The sequence below is a fragment of the Vipera ursinii genome (genome assembly GCF_947247035.1).
Source record: "Vipera ursinii genome assembly, chromosome: 3".
Taxonomy (NCBI): domain Eukaryota; kingdom Metazoa; phylum Chordata; class Lepidosauria; order Squamata; family Viperidae; genus Vipera; species Vipera ursinii.
Window position 1 is genome coordinate 178346476 of NC_139516.1, and position 23958 is coordinate 178370433.

General features: G+C 38.5%; 1 protein-coding gene across 1 annotated transcript in view; it reads left to right on the plus strand.

The window, feature by feature from the left end:
* The window catches only part of PREX2 (phosphatidylinositol-3,4,5-trisphosphate dependent Rac exchange factor 2), a gene marked incomplete at its 5' end in the record, with an annotated part of 104998 nt that overhangs the window by 29685 nt on the left and 51355 nt on the right, over positions 1-23958 (plus strand). Inside the window, 6 exons of the mRNA XM_083361200.1 lie at positions 12934-13067; positions 13457-13560; positions 14785-14934; positions 18631-18775; positions 20219-20319; positions 23617-23720. Coding sequence (XP_083217326.1) covers positions 12934-13067; positions 13457-13560; positions 14785-14934; positions 18631-18775; positions 20219-20319; positions 23617-23720 — 738 coding nt within the window. The remainder of the gene's footprint in view (positions 1-12933; positions 13068-13456; positions 13561-14784; positions 14935-18630; positions 18776-20218; positions 20320-23616; positions 23721-23958) is intronic.

Here is a 23958-nt window from a genome sequence, read left to right on the forward strand (position 1 = left end):
GCAGCTCCCACCTCCTCCTCCCAATACATTCTGCTCCTTTCCTACCCATCTTTTAGTTAGTTATAATCTGTATTTTTAGTGTGATTTTATACATTTGCATATATATATTTATGGTTTTATTTTGATGTAAGCTGCTCAGCTGCTTGCAGCAAGATGGGTGGCAAACAAATGTAATAAATAAAATAAATAAAAAAACAAACATGAGACTCAGAATAGCTCTTTGCCATCAATTTATACCCAGATAAGCAAGGATTAATACCAGAGCACAATCAAGCAGTAAATGATACCTCAAACAAGGAACCTCAACTCAGACAAACAAATTAACATAAACAATAGCCTAATCAAGGAACTTTCAAGAAGAAAGCAAATCTTTCACCAACACTAACACTAACCCCACTCCCTTCTAATGAAGCGTCTGCAGGAAAACAACTGACCTCAGAGAGTACCAAGGACTCCTCAGTTTAACCCTGAACTACAAATATTCTCTTCTATTGATAGAAATTTCAAAACTGAGCAAGTGGAGAATTGAAAAAGGACAGCCACAGATTTTTCTTACAATCAACTATATTTTCCATTGAGAGGAGGGCAGAGATTTTAAATAATGTGAATTTCCTTTTCAGGTAATTTCCTTTCAGAATAAATGGAGAATCATACATTGAGGAAAAATTGCTTCTTTCTTGCCTCTTTCTCAAAATGATTGCTTATAGGACATGACTCCTAAAAATTCTTATATTAGTTAGGAATTTTCAAATTAGGTATTTCGGGGAAAGCTTTTTTATGTTTTCACTGTGGTAGAAGAAATAAGACTAGTGCAAAGTTTAAAAGTTTAAAATGGCTAAAAAGAAGCATATGCATTTACAAAAAGAAAGGCTAAAACCTTTATGGTAAGTTCCTGATGTAACTATTGCATTAGTTTCTGTACTATCACAAAAATATGAAGTAAATTCAAAAGAGTGGAGGTGAAAATAACTGTTCCAGAAGAAATTATTTGAAGATACAAAATAAGCCTGAATGTTTTTGGATGAGAATATAAAAGAGGATTCAGCAGAAGGGGATAATATATGAAGTGAATCACAGTACCTGATCAAATAGAAGTTTAATGAAAGCAGAAAAGAAATAATCTGTATTGGCCAAAGCATGAAGCTAAGAGCTTTTTCTCATATGCTGCTAAGCAATGTTTATTAGATTTTAGCTTAGTGTTAACACAAACCCAGTCAATAATGATTTTATAATGAAATTGTACTTCAGCAAACCATGCCTTTATGTGATATATGAACTCAGTCACCATCAACTTGGCTTCTCTTTAGCCGGGTCTGTGAATGAATGAACAATTACTCTGTTTTCCACTAAGATGAATACAATTCATGTGTTGTTTTCCCCTCCTTTTTCTCATTTCACCTATTATTCTATATTAAGTACACAACAATTAGAAACAAAACCAGTAGGCAATAGAAACATGTAATCAACTTAATACTGTATATTAGTGACAAATAGTTTAAATATTATAAATCTATGATCTCTCAGATCATTTTGAATGTAAATTTCCCCATTAACCAAATAGATGGAAATAAAATGGCATATTGACCACTGATTTGATAACAGAAGCTTAGAGTAGGTTTTGTGGAGAACAACATTCAGTGCATCATCAGAGTTTTCATAAGATAAAGAGACAATAGTTTAGTAGCTTATAGAAGTTCCTGGTTCAATCCTTGGCATCTTGAAGACCAGGTCTTATTTTGGGGGAAACACAGTAGTAAAAGTCAAACATTATTATAGATAGCTAGATATGGTAACACTGCTATACTGAAAACATATTGCCAGATAATAATGAACTACTAGTGAAGGCTTGTTACATTACACCTTCGTAAATACCTTTTGTGAGCTAAGTATATTTTGGTTATAATTCAGTTGCTAAATGTTTAAGAGTCAACTTTCTTCTAATGAAAGTTTAATGTTCTCATTTTTTAAAAATACTATCATGTCTACGAGGCATTTCTTTAATAAACCCTTCTGTACTAAAACAGCAGGTTTCATTAACTGGACATTGGTTTGCAATAAGGCTTAAGAGCAGAGAAAAATACTTATTAGAGATGTTCTGTCAAGAAAATATTTAGCATGTTGCTTACTTAGAAAAAAGCAATTTTTAGGATCTGATGGAGGATCAAAGCATGACTTGAATTCTACGCAAAAGTGTTATAAATTGAGCTTGGATAATCATTATAATTGGACAATTGTAGAAAAGTAGATAACTCGAAAAATACATTTTAAAATTTATTTTTTTCTTCTTTATTGGTACACTCTCCAAACGCAGTTTTATTGAGTGGGAGATTATTAAAATAACTTGCTTTTTTGTTTTTATTTCATGACAGAAAAAAAATTCGAATATTTTGAATTAATGCAAGTTGATAGCTTCCCTGATGCCAGCAGATGATCTCACTTATGGTTCCTCAGCTCCTCTGAGGAACTCCATCCCCCATCACCCCCCAAAATGGTTCAATTTCATCCCCCCATTCTGCCTCAATCACCACTGACTGGAACCAACATGGAGGAAGGAAAATTAAGAATTAAAAACTAAAAAGTCCAGAAATAAAAAATAGAAAAGAAAAAAGAATACTAAAGAAAAAGAAATAACTTTTCCCTTCCTCACAAGTATAAACAATTTTAGTAACTTATCACCTTTTAAAATACAACAAATGATCTCTTCTTCTCATATCCCATCTCTTATCTATAAACAAATCCTTAAAAGTCTTGTTCAGCGAAAGTCTATTAAGGTTTATCAGAGATAACATACCTATTTAATCTAGCTAATAATTTAGCTAATAATTAGATTTAATTTAATGTAATAAACCAACTTTATATTCCTTCTTTTTATTTTCAATACTCTTGATCTTTAATTCCTGCAGTCTGCTAAACTTGATTTCTTTTCAGTTCTTTTAGTACTTTTTCACAAAATTATTCAAGTCTATTTTGTAAATCCAATGTAGTAAAATTATCCAGTTTGCTCATTTGGTTAATTATTTATCCCTTTTAATTATTAAGAGATCAGTCAATTCTCGCTCCCTTCTTAACCAGGAGGTGAGGGAGGATCCCTTACAGGGACAGTCCGAGGAGTTTAGTCATCATCTGACGGACAAAATTGCTCAGATCTGGGCCAGCTTGCACTCTGACTGGGTGGAGTCTGACGTGGAAGAATCGGACAGTCTTGAGCATGTTATCTGGACTGAGTTTGATCCTGTTTCCCCTGATGATATAGACAGGATTATGGGGAGGCTGAGCTCCACCACCTGTTTGGTGGACCCGTGCCCCTCCTGGCTGGTTTATGTGGCCTGGGAGAAGACACGAGGCTGGTTCCAGGCAGTAATAACTGCTTCCTTGAAGGAGGGTATCTTCCCCACCGCCTTGAAGGAGGCGGTGGTGAGACCCCTCCTCAAGAAGCCTACCCTGGACCCGGCTGTTTTAAATAACTATCGTCCGGTCTCCAACCTTCGCTTTCTGGTGAAGTTTGTTGAGAGTGTGGTGGCGCATCAGCTTCCTCTGTTCCTGGACCCTACTTGGACTGAGATGCCCTATACACAGTCACCCATGCACTCGTGACCTCCCGGTTAGACTACTGCAACGCTCTCTACATGGGGCTGCCCTCGAGGACCACTCGGAGGCTTCAGCTGGTGCAGAATGCTGCTGCGCGAGTTGTGATGGGGGTTTCCCGATACTCCCATGTAACACCTCTACTCCGCGAGCTGCATTGGCTTCCGGTTGCCCTCTGGGTGAGATTCAAAGTGCTGGTGATGACCTATAAAGCCCTAAATGGCTTGGGTCCGGGATATTTGAGGGAACACCTGCTGCCGGCATCAAGTTCCCTTCGTCCTGTGCGCTCCCACATGGAGGGCTTTCTCAGGGTGCTGCTGGTAAAAGACTGCCAGCGGTTAACACCCACGGGGAGGGCCTTCTCAGTGGGTGCACCTGCCCTTTGGAACCAGCTGCCCATGGAGCTTAGGACTGCCCCCGACCTTCGGTCATTCTGCCGGGACTTGAAGACCTGGCTCTTTGAGCTTTCCGGCCCAGGCTGAGAGTTTTTAATTGGGGTTTTATATTTTTCAGGGATCAAATTTAATTATTTTTAATTGTTTTTAACTTTTGTATTGTACTGACGTTTTTAAATACCTGTAAACTGCCCTGAGTCCTACGGGAAAAGGGCGGTATATAAATTCAATAAATTCAATTCAATTCAATTCAATTTATTTTGTATATTCCATCTGGCATCTTTTTCCATATCATTCTGGTAGCCTTTCATTTTTAAATCAGAGAGAACACCCCCCCACACACACACACTGAAGGATTAAATTACTGGCCAGAACCAGCCATATATCACCTTTTGGGAATCCTTGACAAGCCAACAGGAACGTAGATTATAGATGGTTGGCTCCCAGTTATGAGAAGTCTTTCTATTTCCCCAAGACAAATAGACTTAAACACTTTTCATATATCACAGACCATTGTTGTTGTTGTTGTTAGCTGCAAAGTCGTGTCCGACCCATCGCGACCCTATGGACAACATTCCTCCAGGCCTTCCTGTCCTCTACCATCTTCTGGAGTCCATTTAAGCTCACACCTACTGCTTCAGTGACTCCATCCAGCCACCTCATTCTCTGTCGTCCCCTTCTTCTCTTGCCCTCAATCTTGCCCAGCATTAGGCTCTTCTCCAGTGAGTCCTTCCTTCTCATTAGGTGGCCAAAGTATTTGAGTTTTAGCTTCAGGATCTGGCCTTCTAAAGAGCAGTCAGGGTTGATCTCCTCTAGGACTGACCGGTTTGATCGCCTTGCAGTCCAAGGGACTCGCAGGAGTCTTCTCCAGCACCAGAGTTCAAAGGCCTCAATTCTTTGGCGCTCAGCCTTTCTTATGGTCCAGCTTTCACTGCCATACATTGCAACTGGGAAGACCATAGCCTTGACTATACGCACTTTTGTTGACAGGGTGATGTCTCTGCTTTTTAGTGTGCTGTCTAGATTTGCCATGGCTTTCCTCCCAAGGAGCAAGCGTCTTTTAATTTCTTGGCTACAGTCCCCATCTGCAGTGATCTTGGAGCCCAGGAAAATAAAATCTGTCACTACCTCCATTTCTTCCCCATCTATTTGCCAGGAATTGAGAGGGCCGGATGCCATGATCTTGGTTTTCTTAATGTTAAGTTTCAACCCAAGTTTTGCACTCTCCTTCTTCACCTGCAACAAGAGGCTCTTTAGTTCTTCTTCACTTTCTGCCATTAGAGTGGTATCATCTGCGTATCTTAGGTTGTTGATATTTCTTCCGGCAATCTTAATTCCAACTTTTGATTCATCTAGCCCTGCCTTTCTCCTGATGTGCTCTGCATATAAGTTAAATAGGCATGGCGACAGTATACAGCCTTGCCGGACTCCTTTCCCAATTTTGAACCAATCAGTGGTTCCATGTCCAGTTCTCACTGTTGCTTCTTGGCCCGCATATAGGTTTCTCAAGAGACAAATAAGATGGTCTGGTACTCCCATCTCTTTAAGAACTTGCCACAGTTTGTTATGATCCACACAATCAAAGGCTATAGCATAGTTAATGAAGCAGAAGTAGATGTTTTTCTGGAACTCCCTAGCTTTCTCCATGATCCAGCGTATGTTGGCAATTTGATCTCTAGTTCCTCTGCCTCTTCGAAATCCTGCCTGTACTTCTGGTAGTTCTCGATCCACATACTGAAGTCTAGCTTGTAAGATTTTAAGCATGACTTTACTAGCATGAGAAATGAGTGCAATGGTGCGATAGTTTGAACATTCTTTGGCACTGCCTTTCTTTGGAATTGGAATGTAAACTGATCTTTTCCAATCCTGTGGCCACTGTTGAGTTTTCCAAATTTGCTGGCAAATTGAGTGTAGCACTTTTACTGCATTGTCTTTTAAGATTTTGAATAGCTCAGCTGGAATACTGTCATACTGTCACCTCCACTAGCTTTGTTGTTGCTCAGCTTTTCTAAGGCCCACTTCACTTCACATTCTAGGATGTCTGGCTCGAGGTCAGTGACCACCTCATTGTGATTATCTGGGATGTTAAGCTCATTCTTGTATAGTTCTTCTGTGTAATTTTGCCACCTGTTCTTAATCTCTTCTGCCTCTGTTAGGTCCCTGCCATTTTGGTCCTTTATCATGCCCATTTTTGCATTAAACGTTCCCTTCATCTCTCCAATTTTCTTGAAAAGATCTCTGGTCCTCCCTATTCTATTGTTTTCTTCTATTTCTTTGCACTGTTCATTTAAGAACATTCTTATCTCTTCTAGCTATTCTCTGGAATTCTGCATTCAATTGGGCATATCTATGTTTTTCTCCCTTGCCTTTCGCTTCCCTCCTTTCCTCAGCTATTTGCAAAGCTTCCTCAGACAGCCATTTTGCTTTCTTGCATTTCTTTTTCTTTGGGATGGTTTTGTTTGCTACCTGTTGTACAATGTCGCGAACCTCTGTCCATAGTTCTTCAGGCACTCTGTCTATCAGATCTAATTCCTTAAATCTATTTGTCACCTCTACTGTATATTCAACAGGGATATGATTTAATTCATACCTGAGTGGCCTAGTGCTTTTCCCTACTTTTTTCAGTTTAAGCCTAAACTTTGCAAGGAGAAGCTCATGGTCTGAGCCAAAGTCAGCTCCTGGTCTTGTTTTTACTGACTGTATAGAGCTTCTCCATCTTTGGCTGCAGAGCATATAGTCAATCTGATTTCTGTGTTGACCGTCCATGTGTAGAGCCGTCTCTTGGGTTGTTGGAAAAGAGTGTTTGCTATGACCATAGTATTCTCTTGACAAAATTCTATCAGCCTGTGCCCTGCTTCATTTTGTACTCCAAGGCCAAACTTGCCTGTTATTCCAGTTATCTTTTGGCTTCCTACTTTAGCATTCCAATCCCCCATGATGATAAGGACATCATTTTTTGGTGTTAGTTCTATAAGGTGCTGTAGGGCTTCATAGAACCGGTCAATTTCATCCTCTTCAGCACTGGTGGTTGGGGCATAGACTTGGACTACTGTGATATTGAATGGTTTGCCTTGGATTCGAACTGAGATCATTCTGTCATTTTGAGGATTGTATCCCAGTATTGCTTTTCCTACTCTTTTATTGACTATGAAGGCTACTCCATTTCTTCTGAGGGATTCTTGCCCGCAGTAGTATACCTGATGGTCATCTGAATTAAATTCACCCATTCCTGTCCATTTTACTTCGCTGATACCTAAGATGTCGATGTTCAGTCTTGTCATCTCTTGTTTGACCACGTCCAGCTTTCCTTGATTCATGGATCTTACATTCCAGGTTCCTATGGAGAAAAAATCTTTACAGCATCGGACTTTCCTTTCCATATGATCTGCATAGCTACAATCCAGGTCAAAGTGGATCTGAGTAACTTTATGCACTAGGTGTCTAGAGTAACTTTATACTCTAGGTATATACTTCTTACAATGGGCATACATATAGTCCTTCAAGCCCTGCGTGGCTATCTAATTCGATATTCTTGATTGCCAAAAGATGGTCTCTAATAAAGATTCCTTCTTATGCTTGGGCATGTTGGCTTCTTGTTTTTCTCCAGTGGCTTTTGCTGTCATTTGGCTTTTGCTGTCATTTCACTTAATAAAGAGTGACAGTTGGCAACTTTTTCAGTTTTTGGTTGCATTCTACAGTTATGTACAATGTCCTATTTGGACAAACAACCAAAACTGTAAAAAAAACATCATCTAACTGTAAGAACACATGTCATTAGGTGGCAGGTTAAATAGTAAAGGTAGTCCTCATTTAATGACTGTCTTGTTTAGCAAACATATGACTAATTTTACAATTAGTTCTTGATATTACAACCGTGGTAGCTTGTGGTCATGTGATTGCCATTTGAAGATTTCATAGCTAGCTTACAACAAATAGAGTTAATGGAGAAGCTGGCAGTAAGTCACAAGTCACACAGTCATGTGAAGTTGTGCTTAATGGCCATGGGTGATTTGCTTAATGGCCACAACTTATAGAACTGATGTAAGGCATGGCCACATAATGTTTCACTTAATGACTGCATTGCTTAGTGACAGTTGCTGATCACAATTGCTGGTGTTAAGTGAGGATTACTTGTAGTACCCCCCCAAAAATATCTAATTTAGATTAAAAAATTGGGCAAATTTAGAAAAAATAGAAAATAACCATCCACTATGTATTATAGGAAGCAATGTTAAATCAAGTTGAAATGTTGTGTATAACCTGATTTTATTTTTCTGCTTAAGATAAGATAACTTTTATTGTCATTTTTTTACTGTGGGTACAATGGCACACATCAAAAATGAAATTTAGTTGTCTGCTCTCAAAGTGAAACACATACATGATACACCCCTAAATATACTAGATACAGCATAGTATGTATAAACCCACATCCCTACATGTACACATCTCTACATATACATAACAAATGAATCTTAGATACTGTCCATCTTGAATATATAATGGAAGGAGGAATCTTGAGAGTTCACAAGGTTAATGCTGTATGGAATGAAACTATGGCTGAATCTGGATGTTCTGCTATGGATACCACGAAGCCTTCTCCCAGAAGGTGACAAGGAAAACAGGTCGTGAAGAGGATGTGTAGTGTCCCAGATAATCTTATGGACCCTGCTCAAGCAACGCTTGTGTGATATGTCCTGGATGGAAGGGAGGGAACTGCCAATGATCTTTTTGGCCATCCTCACCACTCTCTGCATTGCCTTCCTGTCTGAAGCAGTGATGCTTCCAAACCAGACTGTTATGCTGTATGACAGGATGCTCTCGATGGTCCCCCTGTAGAAAGTGGTAAGGATAGGAGAAGGAAGATGTGCTTTTCTCATGCGACACAGAAAATGCAGGTGCTGCTGTGCCCGCTTCACCAGTGTCTTGCTGTTGAGTGACCAAGCCAGCCTACTCATTAGCTGCACACCCAGGAATTTGATGCTGGTAACTACCTCCACAGGTGAATCATTAATGTAGAGAAAAGTGTGGCTGTGCCTGCCTTTTCTGAAATTGACAATGATCTCTTTGGTTTTTCTGGTATTTAAAACTAGGCTGTTTTCCTTACACCAGTTCACCAACCCCTCAACCTCTTGCAGTAAGCTTCCACATTGTCATCATGAATAAGGCCCATTACTGTTGTATCATCTGCGAACTTCACAATATGGTTGGTGGCAAACCTAGCACAACAGTCATGGATCAATAGGGTGAACAGCAGTGGACTTGGCTGGCAGCCCTGAGGATAACCTGTGCTCAAGAAAATGGTATTAGAGGTATTTGTTCCAACTCGCACATATTGGGGCCTGTTGGTAAGAAAATCAAGAATCTATTTGCACAAAGGGGGTGTTTAAGCCTAAAAGGCCCAGTTTGTCTACTAGATGCTGGGGAATGATTGTGTTACATGCTGAACTGAAGTTGACAAACAACAAACGCACATGAGTGTTTCTTTCCTTCCAAGTGCTTCAAGCTCATATGGAGAATGGAAGAGATAGCATCCTCCGTAGACAGTGGCGTAGCATGGGTTGTCAGCACCCAGGGCAAGGCAAGTAATTTGCACCCCCTAACCCGTGGATTTTAGCACTTGAGTCTCTTCCACTAGCTCAGGAATTCTGGGAGTTGAAGTCCATGAGTCATAAAAGAGCCAAGGTTGCCTACCCCTGAGTTAGGTTCAAGGCAAAAAAGGGTCTCTGGAGAAGAGGGAAAATGCTAGTTTAAAACTGAAACAAGGCAACTTTAAGGTGCCTCAGCTGTGATTTAGGATGAGACAGAGAGGACATGGTGTTGAAAATGGTTAATGGGGCATGTTTGTTCCACTCTTAGTGGACGTCAAGATAAACCCCACGAGAGAATGACCTTACAACAGATGTGAATAGGCTTGGACTACGTTTGTAGATTGAGTGCATACATCACATGGAGCGATGATGGGCTTCAACAAGATTTATGATCCCACAATTGGTTAGTTTTCTCCATCTTGTTATGTCATGTCATGTCATGTTATGTCATGTTAGGCGACAAACAATGACTTCCAACTTACAATGCCTCAGCTTCCCAAGGTTATTCCAAAGCCGGAAAAGCCAACCAACCCACCCTGCAGCTTTGCCTGCTTAGGCTGAACCCCAAGAGTTCATACTTGCTGCAGCGCCCGACCTATTTTCTGCCCAGACGCTGCTTATCCAAGCCAAGCCGCCTCCTTCTCTTTGGCACCTCGCCCCAAAGATTCGCCGGCCTGGCTGGAAACTCTCGCTGCTGGCGACGTGTGTCGGGGGGGCGGTCCTGATCGCCTCCTGCAGGGGGAACCGAGTGGCCGCAGAGAGTCAATACGGCAGGAGGAGGAGGAGGAGGAGGAGCAGCAGCAGCAAGCAGCCACAGGTGCGGCAGCTGCAGTTGTTACCTTTGCCTCTGGGAAAGGAAGAGACGGGGGCGGGAGCTGGGTCGGGGGGGCCGGGCTTGCAGGTTGAGAGCCAAGCGGAGGAGAACCGTGGTGGGAGAAAGAGAGGGAGGCAAGACGCCGCCAAGCCTCCCCACCCCCACCCGAGAAAGGAGGCGATCCGTAGCCGCGAGAGGACGGGATCCCGCTCTGGCTGGGCGCAGCAAATGCGGTTGCTTTCTACGCTCCGCCCGCTCGCTCCTCCGACCCTCGGCGAAGCGGAATCGTCCCCCTCCGGCGAGCTTAATGGGCGCCCCCCCAGATGTTGCGCCCAGTGCAGCCGGCCCCCCCTGCACCCCCCACGCTACGCCACTGTCCATAGAGCAATTTGATTGGTAGGCAAACTGAAGCGGGTCAAATGCTGGTGGGAGGCTAGATACAATAATGTCATTTATTAGCTTCTTAAAGCATTTCATAATGGTGGATGTCAGTGCAACCGAACGGTAATCATTGAGGCCTGTAATTGTGGACTTTTTTTGGCAATGGCAAGATGATGGCCATCTTAGAACACGATGGGACCACTGCCTGATGCAATGAGAGATTGGAAAGATCTGTGAGAACACGTCCAGGGATGTTATCTAGACCTGCTGCTTTCCAAATGTTAACTTTAATAATAAAATGGTAATTGCATTATTGAGGAAATGAATTACTTTGTGTTGAAGACCTTTCTATTTTAAGTGAATTCTTTAGATATTGTGTTTTACTGCTTGTTATTTTTGTTACAATTATATTTCCAGTGCATATAACTGATATGTTTCTAAGAGGACTGAGGGTCAGAACACTTAAATGAGAAAAATTGTGTGGAGGGCTGAACCTATCTTCTATAAATAATAACACACGATGTTTTTGCTTTTAACCTTTGCAGTAGTGGTGGGATTCAAATATGTGAACAACTGGTTCTGTGTGTGGATGCTGCTTCTGCAAGTCCATTCTGGGCCTGGGCAACAAAAAATTAGCTACCGGTTCTGCCAAAGTGGTGAGAACTAGCTGAATCCCACTACTGCTTTGCAGGAATTTTGTTGATTGTTTATGCTTCGTAATAATTAAACCATACTTAATTGCTTTTCTACTTAAGGGATCTCAAATAGCAGAACAAATTCATAATTGTTATATTTACATAATAAAATAAATCATATTTGTAATTTTGATTTGGTGAAATCACTGAATCATTTGGCAGCTGGGATATAAAGATAAACTATTATGTGATTGGGCAAGGATATAATGTGAATAAGTACGCATGCAGTGATGTGAGGACAGAAAAGCCTACATTTGATTAGTTATACTAATGATTTCACTCATAGCATCCTGTAAGTTGTGTATGATGCTGTTTTGTACTATAACAAAGCAGTATGAAATAGCTAATGTATTTAAATAAGCCTCTAAGAAAACACTAAGAAACATACTGCCTGCAGTGAACCTTTTCTCTAGAGAGCCTATTAAAAATGTCTTTGCAATTACATCAGTGAAAAATGTTACCCATTATTTTTAGAATATCATAATCCTAAAGTCAGCAAAATTCTGCTTTCTTCAGAATGAGTCTGATCCAGGCACATATGGTGAATATTCTACTTAAGCCTTTTTATTTTAAATCAAGTTTCACTGATTTCAGAGAACTTTTATTTAACCAAATTATTTAGATGTGCAGTCCACATTTTCCTATATCCAAATTATTATGGTTTGAGTTCCAAGGCATACACAGTTTTTTGAAATCCTCTCTTCAAAAGATGTCTCCAAGATCAAAGTTAAAAGTCAACATGAGGCAGCTTCCTGATTTTGGGGGCAATGATTGAACACATGCTTTGGGTACAAAAATCCCTATTGGTATATAAAAATATCAGGAGCAATTGGAATGGCAAGGCCTATGCCTGATGGTAACAGGGAAAACTTTTCTGAAACTTGGAGAGCAGCTTCTGATCAGTGCAACCAATCTCTAAGGCAGTATCCCCAATCTTCTGCCTCCAGTGGTATTGAGTTTATCTTTGCTTTCTCTAAATTTCTTTATGAGAGGGGCTTAAAGGGATCCTCTGAAAAATTTAGTTTCCTGGTTTTAAAGGACTTCTATTGAGATGGTATTTCCAGATGATACAATACTAGTCTGTTATAAACCTGTTTTTAAAACAAGATAAATAATGTCTGTGGAGATTCTCAGTCATCCAGGTCACAATTATCCTAAAGGTGCTTTTTCAAGAGGCAACTGGACTTTCTTTGTTTTTCCTTGAAGGTGTTTTGCTTCGCATCCAAGAAGCTTCTGAAGTGAACTGAAGAAGCTTCTTAGATGAGAAATGAAATGTCTTTAAGGTAAAATCAAGACTATCCACTTGCCTCTCGAAAAAACACCTTTGGGAAGATATATAATGTATATAATAATCAGGATTGTTTTCTAAATGTTAAATCCACTTTGCTGTTTTGATTGGCTAAATGCATTATGTGTGTAGAAAACTGTGTATTTTGGATCCACATAACTATTGTTTTCATATGTTTGTTTGCTAGGGATCTAACATCACAGACACTTGCACAGAAATGCTGATGTGTGGGGTTTTGTTGAAAATCTCAGCAGGAAACATACAGGAACGAGTGTTCTTCCTTTTTGACAATCTTTTGGTCTACTGCAAAAGAAAGCATAGGTGAGATACATTCATTGATTTATGCTTTCAAAACTGAACATATATAAATTATCTGAATTTAAATTTTTTAAAATATATTTGAATATTTTAACTACTATAATGCTCAGATAATGACAAGGTTCCATCTAATGGAAAACAACTAAATTTTTAGAATAAAAATTTAAGGCTACAAAGCATGTTTTTTACATTGCAACCAACATTTCTTATTAAAATAATATTGATTTATTAATAATTATTACTAAATTATTGATTTATCTGCAACTTCATTAAATAAAATGAGGTCTAGTTAGTACTCAATTTTTGGTCTATAAATATTTGCTAGTACAATCTTTGTGAGCCTGAAGTAGACTAATACTTTTAATATTTGTACAATACCTTTCCTTAATTAGACGATTGAAAAACAGCAAAGCATCTTCAGAAGGTCATCGATATCTTTTCCGAGGCAGAATAAATACAGAGGTGATGGAAGTTGAGAATGTTGATGATGGCACAGGTATATGAATATACATCACTTTCTTAATTATTATTATCTTTTGGATGTTGACTTTGTGTCTCATATAATAGTACAAGTAATCCCCAGTTAAAGATGGTAATTGAGACTAGCAACCCTGTCACTAAGTGATGCGGTTGTAAAGTGTGATGTCACATGACTTTACCAACATACAAGAGTAGTTGTACCAGTTTCATTGGCTGATTAAGCAAATGCTGCACAGCTGTAAAGTGCTATTTGCAACCTTCTGCTGGCTTCCCCATTGACTTCGCTTGTTGAAGGCATTAAATGTAACAAATGGCAGTCACATGATACCAGGGTACTGAGACTGTGCAAGTTCAAACAAGTTGCCAAGCATCTAACTCAAGATCACACAATTACTGGGACATTATGACAGTCCCAACTGCAAGCACCAGTCATAAGTTTCTTTGTTCAGCGCTGTTCAGTGCTATAACTTTTAATGGTTGCTGAATGACTGATCATTAAACAAGGACTACCCCTACACAATTTCAATAAAATGCAGTTATTTGATGTAAATAAATTTGGCATACATGGAAGATGAAAGGTTATGTGAATAAGAAAATTATACTCCTATTTATAAACAATGGCACCTAATCTTTGTGTGCAAAACTGTAATGAAGCAGCATATTCCAAGGATCCATCTAGCCTGCCTGATCCAACTGGTTTGGCAGATACGATAAGTGGTAATTTCAGGTAACCAGGCCCTATGACATGAAAGGATTTATAGTTAACAACCAGCATCTGTAGATCACATTGCAAGAGGCAAGCTGTGATGTTACCAAGCATGAACGACTGTAGTTTTTAATGGAAACTGCCATTTCTTTTACAGTTAATTTATGGCATGTTTTGTTTTTGTTTGTTTTATTTTACTTTTTGGTAAATGGATGGATTTTCGTAAGATTAGCATTTCTGTTTAGATAACAGAAAGACATTTGATTTGGCAGGACTAGACTCATAATTTTGAGCTGGCAGTCAAAGAATAAATGAATTATAGTTTCTTCCTGGTTCTTAAACCCTGTTAAAATTTTCATAACACATGGAACAAAACACACAGGCACACATTTATCTAGAGAAATTTTGCTTTAAGTAAGAGCACATTGTAATGCTTAGGGTGGGATCAGAAGCAATTTTGTATAACTCAGAGCATTTAGTAGCCATCAGATGGAATGTACATCTCAGATTTTCCTTTCTGTGATAATTTTTCAGCTGATTATCATAGCAGTGGTCACATTGTTCTCAATGGTTGGAAGATACACAACACAGCAAAGAATAAATGGTTTGTGTGTATGGCCAAAACATCTGAACAAAAGCATGAGTGGCTTGAAGCTATCCTAAAAGAAAGGGAAAGAAGAAAAGGTGAGAATGTGAATTTTATTTCTATACACTCTCACACCTGGAAGAAGTACTATGTCAAGAGACATTTCCTGACAGTGAGAACAATCAGTCAGTGGAATGGCTTGCCTTCAGAAGTTGTGGGTGCTCCATCACTGGAGGCTTTTAAAAAGAAACTGGACAGCTATTTGTCTAAAATGGTATAAGGTCTACTGCTTGAGCAGGGATTTGGACTAAAAGACCTCAAAGGTTCCTTCCAAATCTGTTATTCTGTTAATTCTGTTAATTCCTTTTCCCTGCATTTCTCACCTGAGGGATGTAGAACAATAACTCTGAACCTCTGTTCGCTATACCTCCTGGCAACACCAAATACTTTTGCAAGCAAGATCTAGTAAGTGAATAAAGTCCTGAAGTGTTCTGATCCTGGTGGATATTCCTTTGATGAGAAGGATAGAAAAGAAGTGGAATTAGACATTAGGGACATGATGTCTGTGTTTCCAGTAATGATGAAGCCAGCACTTCTCTCTGGTTAAATTATTTATTTATTTATTTATTTGATTTGAGTTGTATACCGCCCTTCTCCCGAAGGACTCAGGGCGGTGAACAGGGACATAAATACCAAAATACCCAAAATACAGAAATTAAAACAAATTAAACCCTAGTGCCCAAATGCAGAAAATAAATTACATTAAAACAATAATTAAAACAATAATTAAAACAAAACCCATCAGACCAGGCCGGCTTGTTCAAACAAATAGGTTTTTAGGTCGCGTCGGAAGGAGCGACGGTCGGGAGCCATCCGGAGCTCAACCGGTAAACGGTTCCACAGGTCAGGTGCACCCACAGAGAACGCCCTCCCCCTGGGGGTCACCAGACGGCATTCTCCGAACGGCGGCACCCTGAGGAGGCCATCTCTGTGGGAGCGCGCTGGGCAGAGGGAAGTTGATGCCGGCCACAGGTGTTCCCTAAGGTACTCCGGACCCATGCCATGTAGGGCTTTGTAGGTCATAACCAGTACCTTGAATCTCACCCGGAAGGCAACCGGAAGCCAATGCAGCTCACGGAGCAGAGGTGTAATATGGGAATATCGGGAGACCCCCAACACAACTCACGCGGCTGCATTCTGCACCAGTTGGAGCCTCCGAGTGGTCCTCAAGGGCAGCCCCATGTAGAGAGCGTTTCAGTAGACTAACCGAGAGGTCACGAGCGCATGTATGCAAGGCATCACGGTCTAGATAGGGCCGTAACTGGTGCACCAGGTGCAACTGGCTGAAAGCCCCCCTAGTCACAGTTAATATATGATCTTCTAAAGAAAGCTGTGAATCTAGGAGAACTCCCAAGTTGTGAGCCCTATCTACGGGGGATAATAACTCACCCCCCATAGTGAGAGATGGAATGATCTGAGTTTCCTGAGATGCTGGCACATACAGCCACTCCGTCTTGTCAGGGTTGAGCCGAAGCCTGTTCCTCCCCATCCAGACCCGGACCGCCTCCAGGCAACGGGACATCATGTTGAGGGCATCACTGGGGTGGTTTGGGGTTGAAATGAAAAGCTGGGTATCATCAGCATACTGATGATACCCAACTCCAAAGCCACGAATGATCTCACCCAGAGGCTTCATATAGATGTTAAACAGGAGAGGCGAGAGGACCGACCCCTGAGGAACTCCACAAATAATTAAAAAACATCCTATCCAGATTATTGTTTAATGCTTACAAAGCAATATCTACATTAGTCCTGGAATTACTTACTCTTTCTATATATTACTTGAAAGCAAACCCCCTCCCAAAATAAAAAACAAAATAAAAACCATCAACCCTCAAGACTTTTCAGCTTTGGGCAGTTAATGCTGATGTAGGCTAGCAAAGTTTTTTTAAAGAAAGAATTCTTACTTAAAATACACACTTTCTCTATTTCCACTTCTACCCCTCTCTAACATATACCTGTGGAGTTTTAAACTGTGTAGATAAATAAATGTATGTAGTAACGTCATTCAGCAAGGAGTAATAATTGGTGTGAGCACCAGAATAATCCAGGGCATTGAGCCTGGGATGTGAGAATGTAATTTTGGTCCCCCATGAAGATTTTTACATTGTTTTAATTTGATAAGCAAAGAAGGTCCTCAGGCACAGTAGAAAATTATAGCCAACAATGAGGAAACCAAAATAAGAGCAGGAGTTAGATTAATTATCACATTAGTTCTCAAAATGAAAGGTTCCGAAACATTTATACAGTATAGGGATTTTCTTTTGATAATCTTTGTGTATAGTCCAGTCATCCCATCTCCAAAACATCTGTGTAAACATAAATCAGGATGTACTGACTTAATTACATATGGAATAACAGATGATTCATGGACAAAACAGTTTGCAGAATTCAAATGCCTTCACTGAAAGCAGTTGTAAACAACATTCCATTCACCATGAATATAAAGGAGCTTTTGTTTATTTTATAATTCTATTCACATTCATGAATGTAAAGCAATTGCAAAAGTTTACATAAGTCAAAATGAAATTTAGCTGACTTTCTGAAGTAGTGAGATTATGATCTTAAAAGATTTCAAAAAATATTGGCTTTCTTCCTTCATAGATTTTGAGGATTGTGTATATTCTATCACAATGGAAGATTACTGAATTATTTTTTGCAATTTTATTAATGTTTAATTGCATTTTAACACTCAATCTGTTAGCCGCTTTGAATATGCTGTGAATGTAAAGATGGAGTAAATTTGAAAAAATGCTACAAATTTGTAATGCTTAAAAATAGTACATAAAATATTCTGTTCTCTCTCTCTGCAATCACAATGGCCTCGAAATGGGTGACCTGTAAAAGCAGTTATGGCTGTTGTAAAACATAGGGCCACCCTCCCCCCCATGACGGCATGACTGATCTCTTTTGCCTAGTAGCCGCAATGCTGACATAACTAAACCAAAACCAAGCAAATCTTACCATAATATATGAACTAAACCAGTGCAAATAAAACCCTTGCTCTTTCTAGAAAATTGTAAGTTGAATCCAACCTTACTCAGTCAGGTTTGCAGTTCCATGTCAGCCTAGTGTGAGCAAGAGTTACCCATTATTTCACTAATAGTAACAAGGATATTATCTCTCTCTCTCTCTCTCTGTTTGTGTGTATGTGTGTGCGTGCATGCGTGCTGTATGGATGTATTATTGCCAGTGTTTAGGCTTTGTCTTCATAACCCAGTTTGTTAATTTGACACTATTGGGTCCCTAGTTTCCCTGACAATTATTTGGCTAGTCCATTCAGCTTTTGAAATGATTTTCAGATAAAAGTCCTCGTGAATGGGGATCTTTACAGTTATTGTGTATTTGAAAAGGAGACTTTCTAGACTTGTTTCTTGAGATCTTCTTAACCCTGAATATACTATAGTAGGAATTCTAATCTGAATCTTTCAGTACTTTGTTTGTGAATCTCTCTCTCTCTCTCTCTCTCTCTCTCTCTCTCTCTCTCTGTGTGTGTATTTGTTTTTTTAGAAAATCATGTCTGGAATAATTTGTTTGAACTTGTTCAGGTGCTCTTGGTAATGTTTACTATTCTAATTTTAAAACCCTTGGAAGTAAATCACAAATTATTTTACATTTAATGTTACTAGGATTGAAAACTGAAGGACACCCCTCCATCCCGCCCCACAATAGATAAATAGAGATACATTATTTGGAAACATTTCAAAATTATTATATTATGATTTGTTTTTCAGGATTAAAACTTGGTATGGAACAAGATACATGGGTGATGATCTCTGAACAAGGAGAAAAACTTTACAAAATGATGTGCAGACAAGGCAATTTGATCAAAGACCGAAAGAGAAAATTAACTACTTTTCCAAAATGTTTCCTTGGAAAGTATGCATTTAATATCTGCATTTAAAATTTTGCCCCATTATTTTAGTTATTATTTATCAAATTAGATAAATAAGATGATCAGACTGTTTAGGATTTCTAGTCAACACATTCTCGCTCTAACGCTAACTAGCAAATTAGTTAAGCCAGTCTGGGTATTGGCTGCTTGCTCTACATAATATTCCTGAAAAGAAGCAGCAGATATTATACAAGTATACAGATTTATTTTTTTGGAATGATGATATAAATAATTACAGTGATATCTATCTGTCTACCTGTCCCCCAAGCTTTAAAAATGCAATGTTGAAACTATAAATGTTATTTTACGTATGCAAAAAATAATTGGCAAACTGCCCCTCTGTCTTTCATTTGGGCAGAATTCTGTCCTATAGTTTAGAAAATTAAATAGAATGTGCTATGTGTTATAGTTTTTCATTTTTTTTCCATGGATTGACAAGATAGAGTAGCATAAATATCTCTTTTTGGCCTTGTAAAATATAAAGCCATTTTATAAAACATACAGTAGTATTTCACATATGGTATTCACACACACATACATACAACCTATTTTTCACCTTTTTTATGCAGTCTCAGGTATCATACGAAAACATGAGTGCTATTTTATTTAATTAATAAGGATATTGTATAATGAAACGGACTGAATGTTGCTTATAGGAACATCAGAGTCTCCCTGCAGCCCAGAGATTTGCTTCACCAGACTATCAATATGCAAAACAGTTCTAGCAACAGTTTGTACCTATGGACATTGATGAAGTCTGATCAGATCAGAACTGATAAAGAATAGAGACTTGTAACACTTATTACCATAAACTCTCACATAATTCTTAAATACCTTCTTAATGAACTTTGATTGCACAGTTGTTCCCTTGTTGAGACAGGGCACATATGAAAACTATAATGTGAAATGTAAAATGGCTTGTTGTTGTTAGCTGCGAAGTCGTGTCCGACTCATCGCGACCCTATGGACAACGTTCCTCCAGGCCTTCCTGTCTTTAAAATGGCTTACCATAAGTAAAAAAAAAATCTTCCTTCAGTGCACTTCAAAAAAAAAAAGGGGGGTGCTGGTGGAATAAAATAGTAGCCCCGGTGCTATTAGCTTTATTACTTCATCCTTTGCAGTTCTTCCAACAACATTAAATGCAGCTGCTGGTCACCCAACATTTTATTGACCCTTACTCCATCCTAGCTATTAAAGAAACAAAAAAAATGTGAATTTTAAACTCACAAATTTAGATTTTAGTCTGATATCCTCTTTTCTCGGAATCATTGTACTCAGAGCAGCTTATTCATGAGTAGACATGAATTGGATTACACCATTAATGAGCAAAGTGCATTCTGTTGCTTCTTTAGGAATTTTACTTCTTTACTATATTTAACTTTGATATGTTAAAATACTTTTTGTCTATCTGCTTTTTTCTTAATTAGTGAGTTTGTATCATGGTTATTGGAGAGTGGAGAGATCCACAGACCTGAAGAAGGTGTTCATCTTGGCCAGGCTTTGTTAGAGAATGGCATTATCCATCATGGTAAATAAGTTATCTTTTCTAACAGTTATTTGCAAACATTTAACTCTTTTTAAAAGGGACGCGGTGGCTCAGCGGGTTAGGACACTGAGCTTGTCGATCAGAAGGTCGGCAGTTTGGCGGGTCGAATCCCGAGTGCCGCGTAGCAGAGTGAGCGCCTGTTACTCGTCCCAGCTTCTGCCAACCTAGCAGTTCGAAAGCACGTAAAAATGCAAGTAGGCAAATAGGGACCACTACGGTGGGAAGGTAACAGCGTTCCGTGTGCCTTTGGCGTCTAGTCATGCTGGCCACATGACCACGGAGACGTCCTCGGACAAGCGCTGGCTCTTCGGCTTTGAAACGGAGATGAGCACCGGCCCCTAGAGTTGGAAACGACTAGCACGCATGTGCGGGGGAACCTTTACCTTTACCTTTTAACTCTTTTTACTTGTTAGTAGGTGTACAGAATATATAATTGTTTATGAGAGTGACATTTGTTGTCATCAAAAGTTACAGAATAAGTCTTTGGAACAGTGAGATCCTTGATGCTCTCTGAGGTTAGTTGTTTTCTGATGATGTTCTATTACCAAACTAGGTAACATCACAACTGTCTTTGGAACAGTTTGGTGTATTATTAGTTCTAGCTTTTAGTTTTCAGTTTTAGCCTAAAGAATAACCTGTTTTTATTATGTATACCTATTATATCCATATTGTATTTAAATGATGTTTAAGAGCTATATAGATCTGATATTTTCTTTTGTCTTTTATAGCTTTCCCTATACTTTATTGTTTTTGTTTTTGTCTTGCAGCTGTTTTATGCTGGTTATTGACCATAATAGAGGAACTTATTTATTTACTTATTATTAAGTAGCCCCAGCTGTGTTTCCACAGCAACTGAATTCCTAAAATAAAATTGAATGGCCCATCTGTTTTTCTTCAGAAACAGAAAATTACTGTGCATTTGAGAGACAATTAGATTTATATTAGAACTGTATTATTTTCTGGATTTGCTATTTTCACTTCAAGTATAATTAACAGTGTAAGAATTTTATTGATATTCATTCAGTATTATTTTTATTGACTTGAAATAATTGGTTAACTCAAAACTATTGTGAAGTTTGTGGATGTTTTTTAATTCACTTCTTTTTGAAATTTTAAATGGGGCATAGTCTTACCTAATAATAAATAACTCAAAATATATGCTTTTTATATCAGAAATAATAACTAAGTTATTATTGTTATGACTAGCTGGACTCTCATCCCTATTCCGACTCCCAGCAGCAACTAATTCTAAAAGCAATAGAGAAAATGGTTGCATTTCCACCTGTTGTCAAAGCAAGAATATCCGATGTTAGCAGCATTGACACTAAATATGATTAACATACAACTTGCTTCTTCCTGTTTTGTAGCTCAATTATTTAAAATATCCAGATGTTGCATTTAATATTTTTTCATTGATGTTTCTGTATGTTGTTTTGTTTTCTGCTATTTGTGTGAAAACCTTTTTTTAGTTTAATTGTTTATTAGATTGTATTTGGTTACAACTGAATAGTTCTTAATAGCAAGCTAAATAATATACAAATGCTTTAGAATGGACATACGTGGACCCAGTAGCTGGTTGTGCCATAAGCCAAAATGAACAGAAAATGGAAACATAGATTTGATTAATAATATATACATGAAGAGTACAGATGTAACAAACTCCAGTAGGAAAGATCAAAAGTGTACTAATATTGAACTAATTGGAGAGAGAAGAAAAAATTGAATTAAACAATATATATTTATGAATAGGATACCTTGTTTTAATTTGGGGTATGTTTTGTTAAAACAGATTAATTTGGGTAAGATTTCAATTCTATCTGTATTAGTTAGGTCAGTGAGAACCAAATATTGTCAGGGTCACAATTGCATTATGAGGAACACAAAGCTCTACAAAGCAGTAGTAATTTTTAATTTTTTAAAATTAAAAATGCTTACACTTACTAAATAAGGAAATCTTAAAAGAGCTGTGTGTCCTTATATAGGCACTGGGTTGTTTTAAATTTTTAATTATGTGTTTGAAGGTTGTCTGTGAAAGAGTGATGATGTAACATAACATGAAATATAGTATTATATTTAGGTAGCCATTAAATTGCACCCTGATGTCAGGGTCCTAAAAACATTGCTGGGCATTTATTTAGAAAAATAAACAGTCAGCAGTCAGTGGAACTATAAGAAAGAAGAGTCAGTAAAAGACTACTGTAATCCAAAAGCTAATTCTGAAGTTTTATTTATTTATTTAAAAAGATTTGTTATGAACTGATAAGGATTCAAATAGCTGCTACTTACACATCCCAAAGCTGCATCTGACAAAATATATGCATCCTCACTGTGTGAGAAGACTCAAATGCCTAAACTGACATACACAAGAATTGTTCACTTGCCAGAATACTTATAACACTCCCATATTATTTTTTAAAATAAAGCTTGATAATGAGGACATTGTGAGATTTGTTGTTGAGAAAAAGATTTATTTTCAGTTCAGGCAGTTGGCAGTGGCTACTAAAGAATGAGAGAGAGAAATGTATTCTTCGTAATAAGGATTCAAATTTGACAACCACTTTTGAAATAAATCTGGTAGACGCAGGAAAGTTTTGGTTCATAAGTTATGCCTTTACTATTTTGAATTTTTAACATTTGCAAATTTCCCCATGCAAAGATAGCTGGGAATAATGGGACATTTGAGTCTTTGACAAAGGCTATGATGTATAGCAGACATGTCAAACACAAGGCCCAGGGGCCGGATCCGGCCTGCGAAGTGGTTTCATGTGGCCCACGAAGCCATCCTGGAAACAGTGAGGGAACGGCCCCCACTGCCTTGGCCCTGGCCCAGAGACCCTCCTTCTGCCAGAGACCCTCAGATCTGTCCCACTCCTGCCCTTGATGCGAATGATGTAGAGCTGGCCATGCCCACCCAGTAGGCCATACGCACTCTAGCCACGCCCACCCAGTAGGCCATGCCCACCCAGGCCATACCCACCCGGCCCCTTGAGGGCAACTGCAATGCTGATGTGGCCCTCAATGAAATTGACTTTGACACCCCTGATGCATAGCATTCTTTTCAAAATAAAGTTCTTGCTAATCAGATTCAGGGCACACAATAAAATGAAAATGTATGGTGAAGTCTAATGAAATCTCATTACAGATTTTTTTAACCATTGGAATTTGCCATTGTGAAAAAGGGCAAACCCATTACAGCCAATTTTAGGATATAGCATACTTCTAGCTCTTCTCATGCATTTTCTTTACACTGACATATTTTTATGTTTGCTTTTGCGTTAGTTACAGACAAACATCAGTTTAAACCTGAACAAATGCTCTATAGATTCCGTTATGATGATGGCACATATTATCCAAGAAATGAAATGCAGGATGTAATTTCAAAGGTACAAACATTATACTAAATAGCTATACTATTTAAAAATGCAAAAATTCTGACTAAAAACTAAACATGGCATTATAAAATTGGTGTTATAAATTTAATATAAGTTAAATTTCCTGTTTTCCTGATGTGCAAAAATCATGTTGCGTAGAGCAGTTGAAGTGGAAGACAAATTACAGTGTTATAAAATATTCAATCCTAGCACAATACAATATAATGTAATAGGTAAGTATAATTCAATT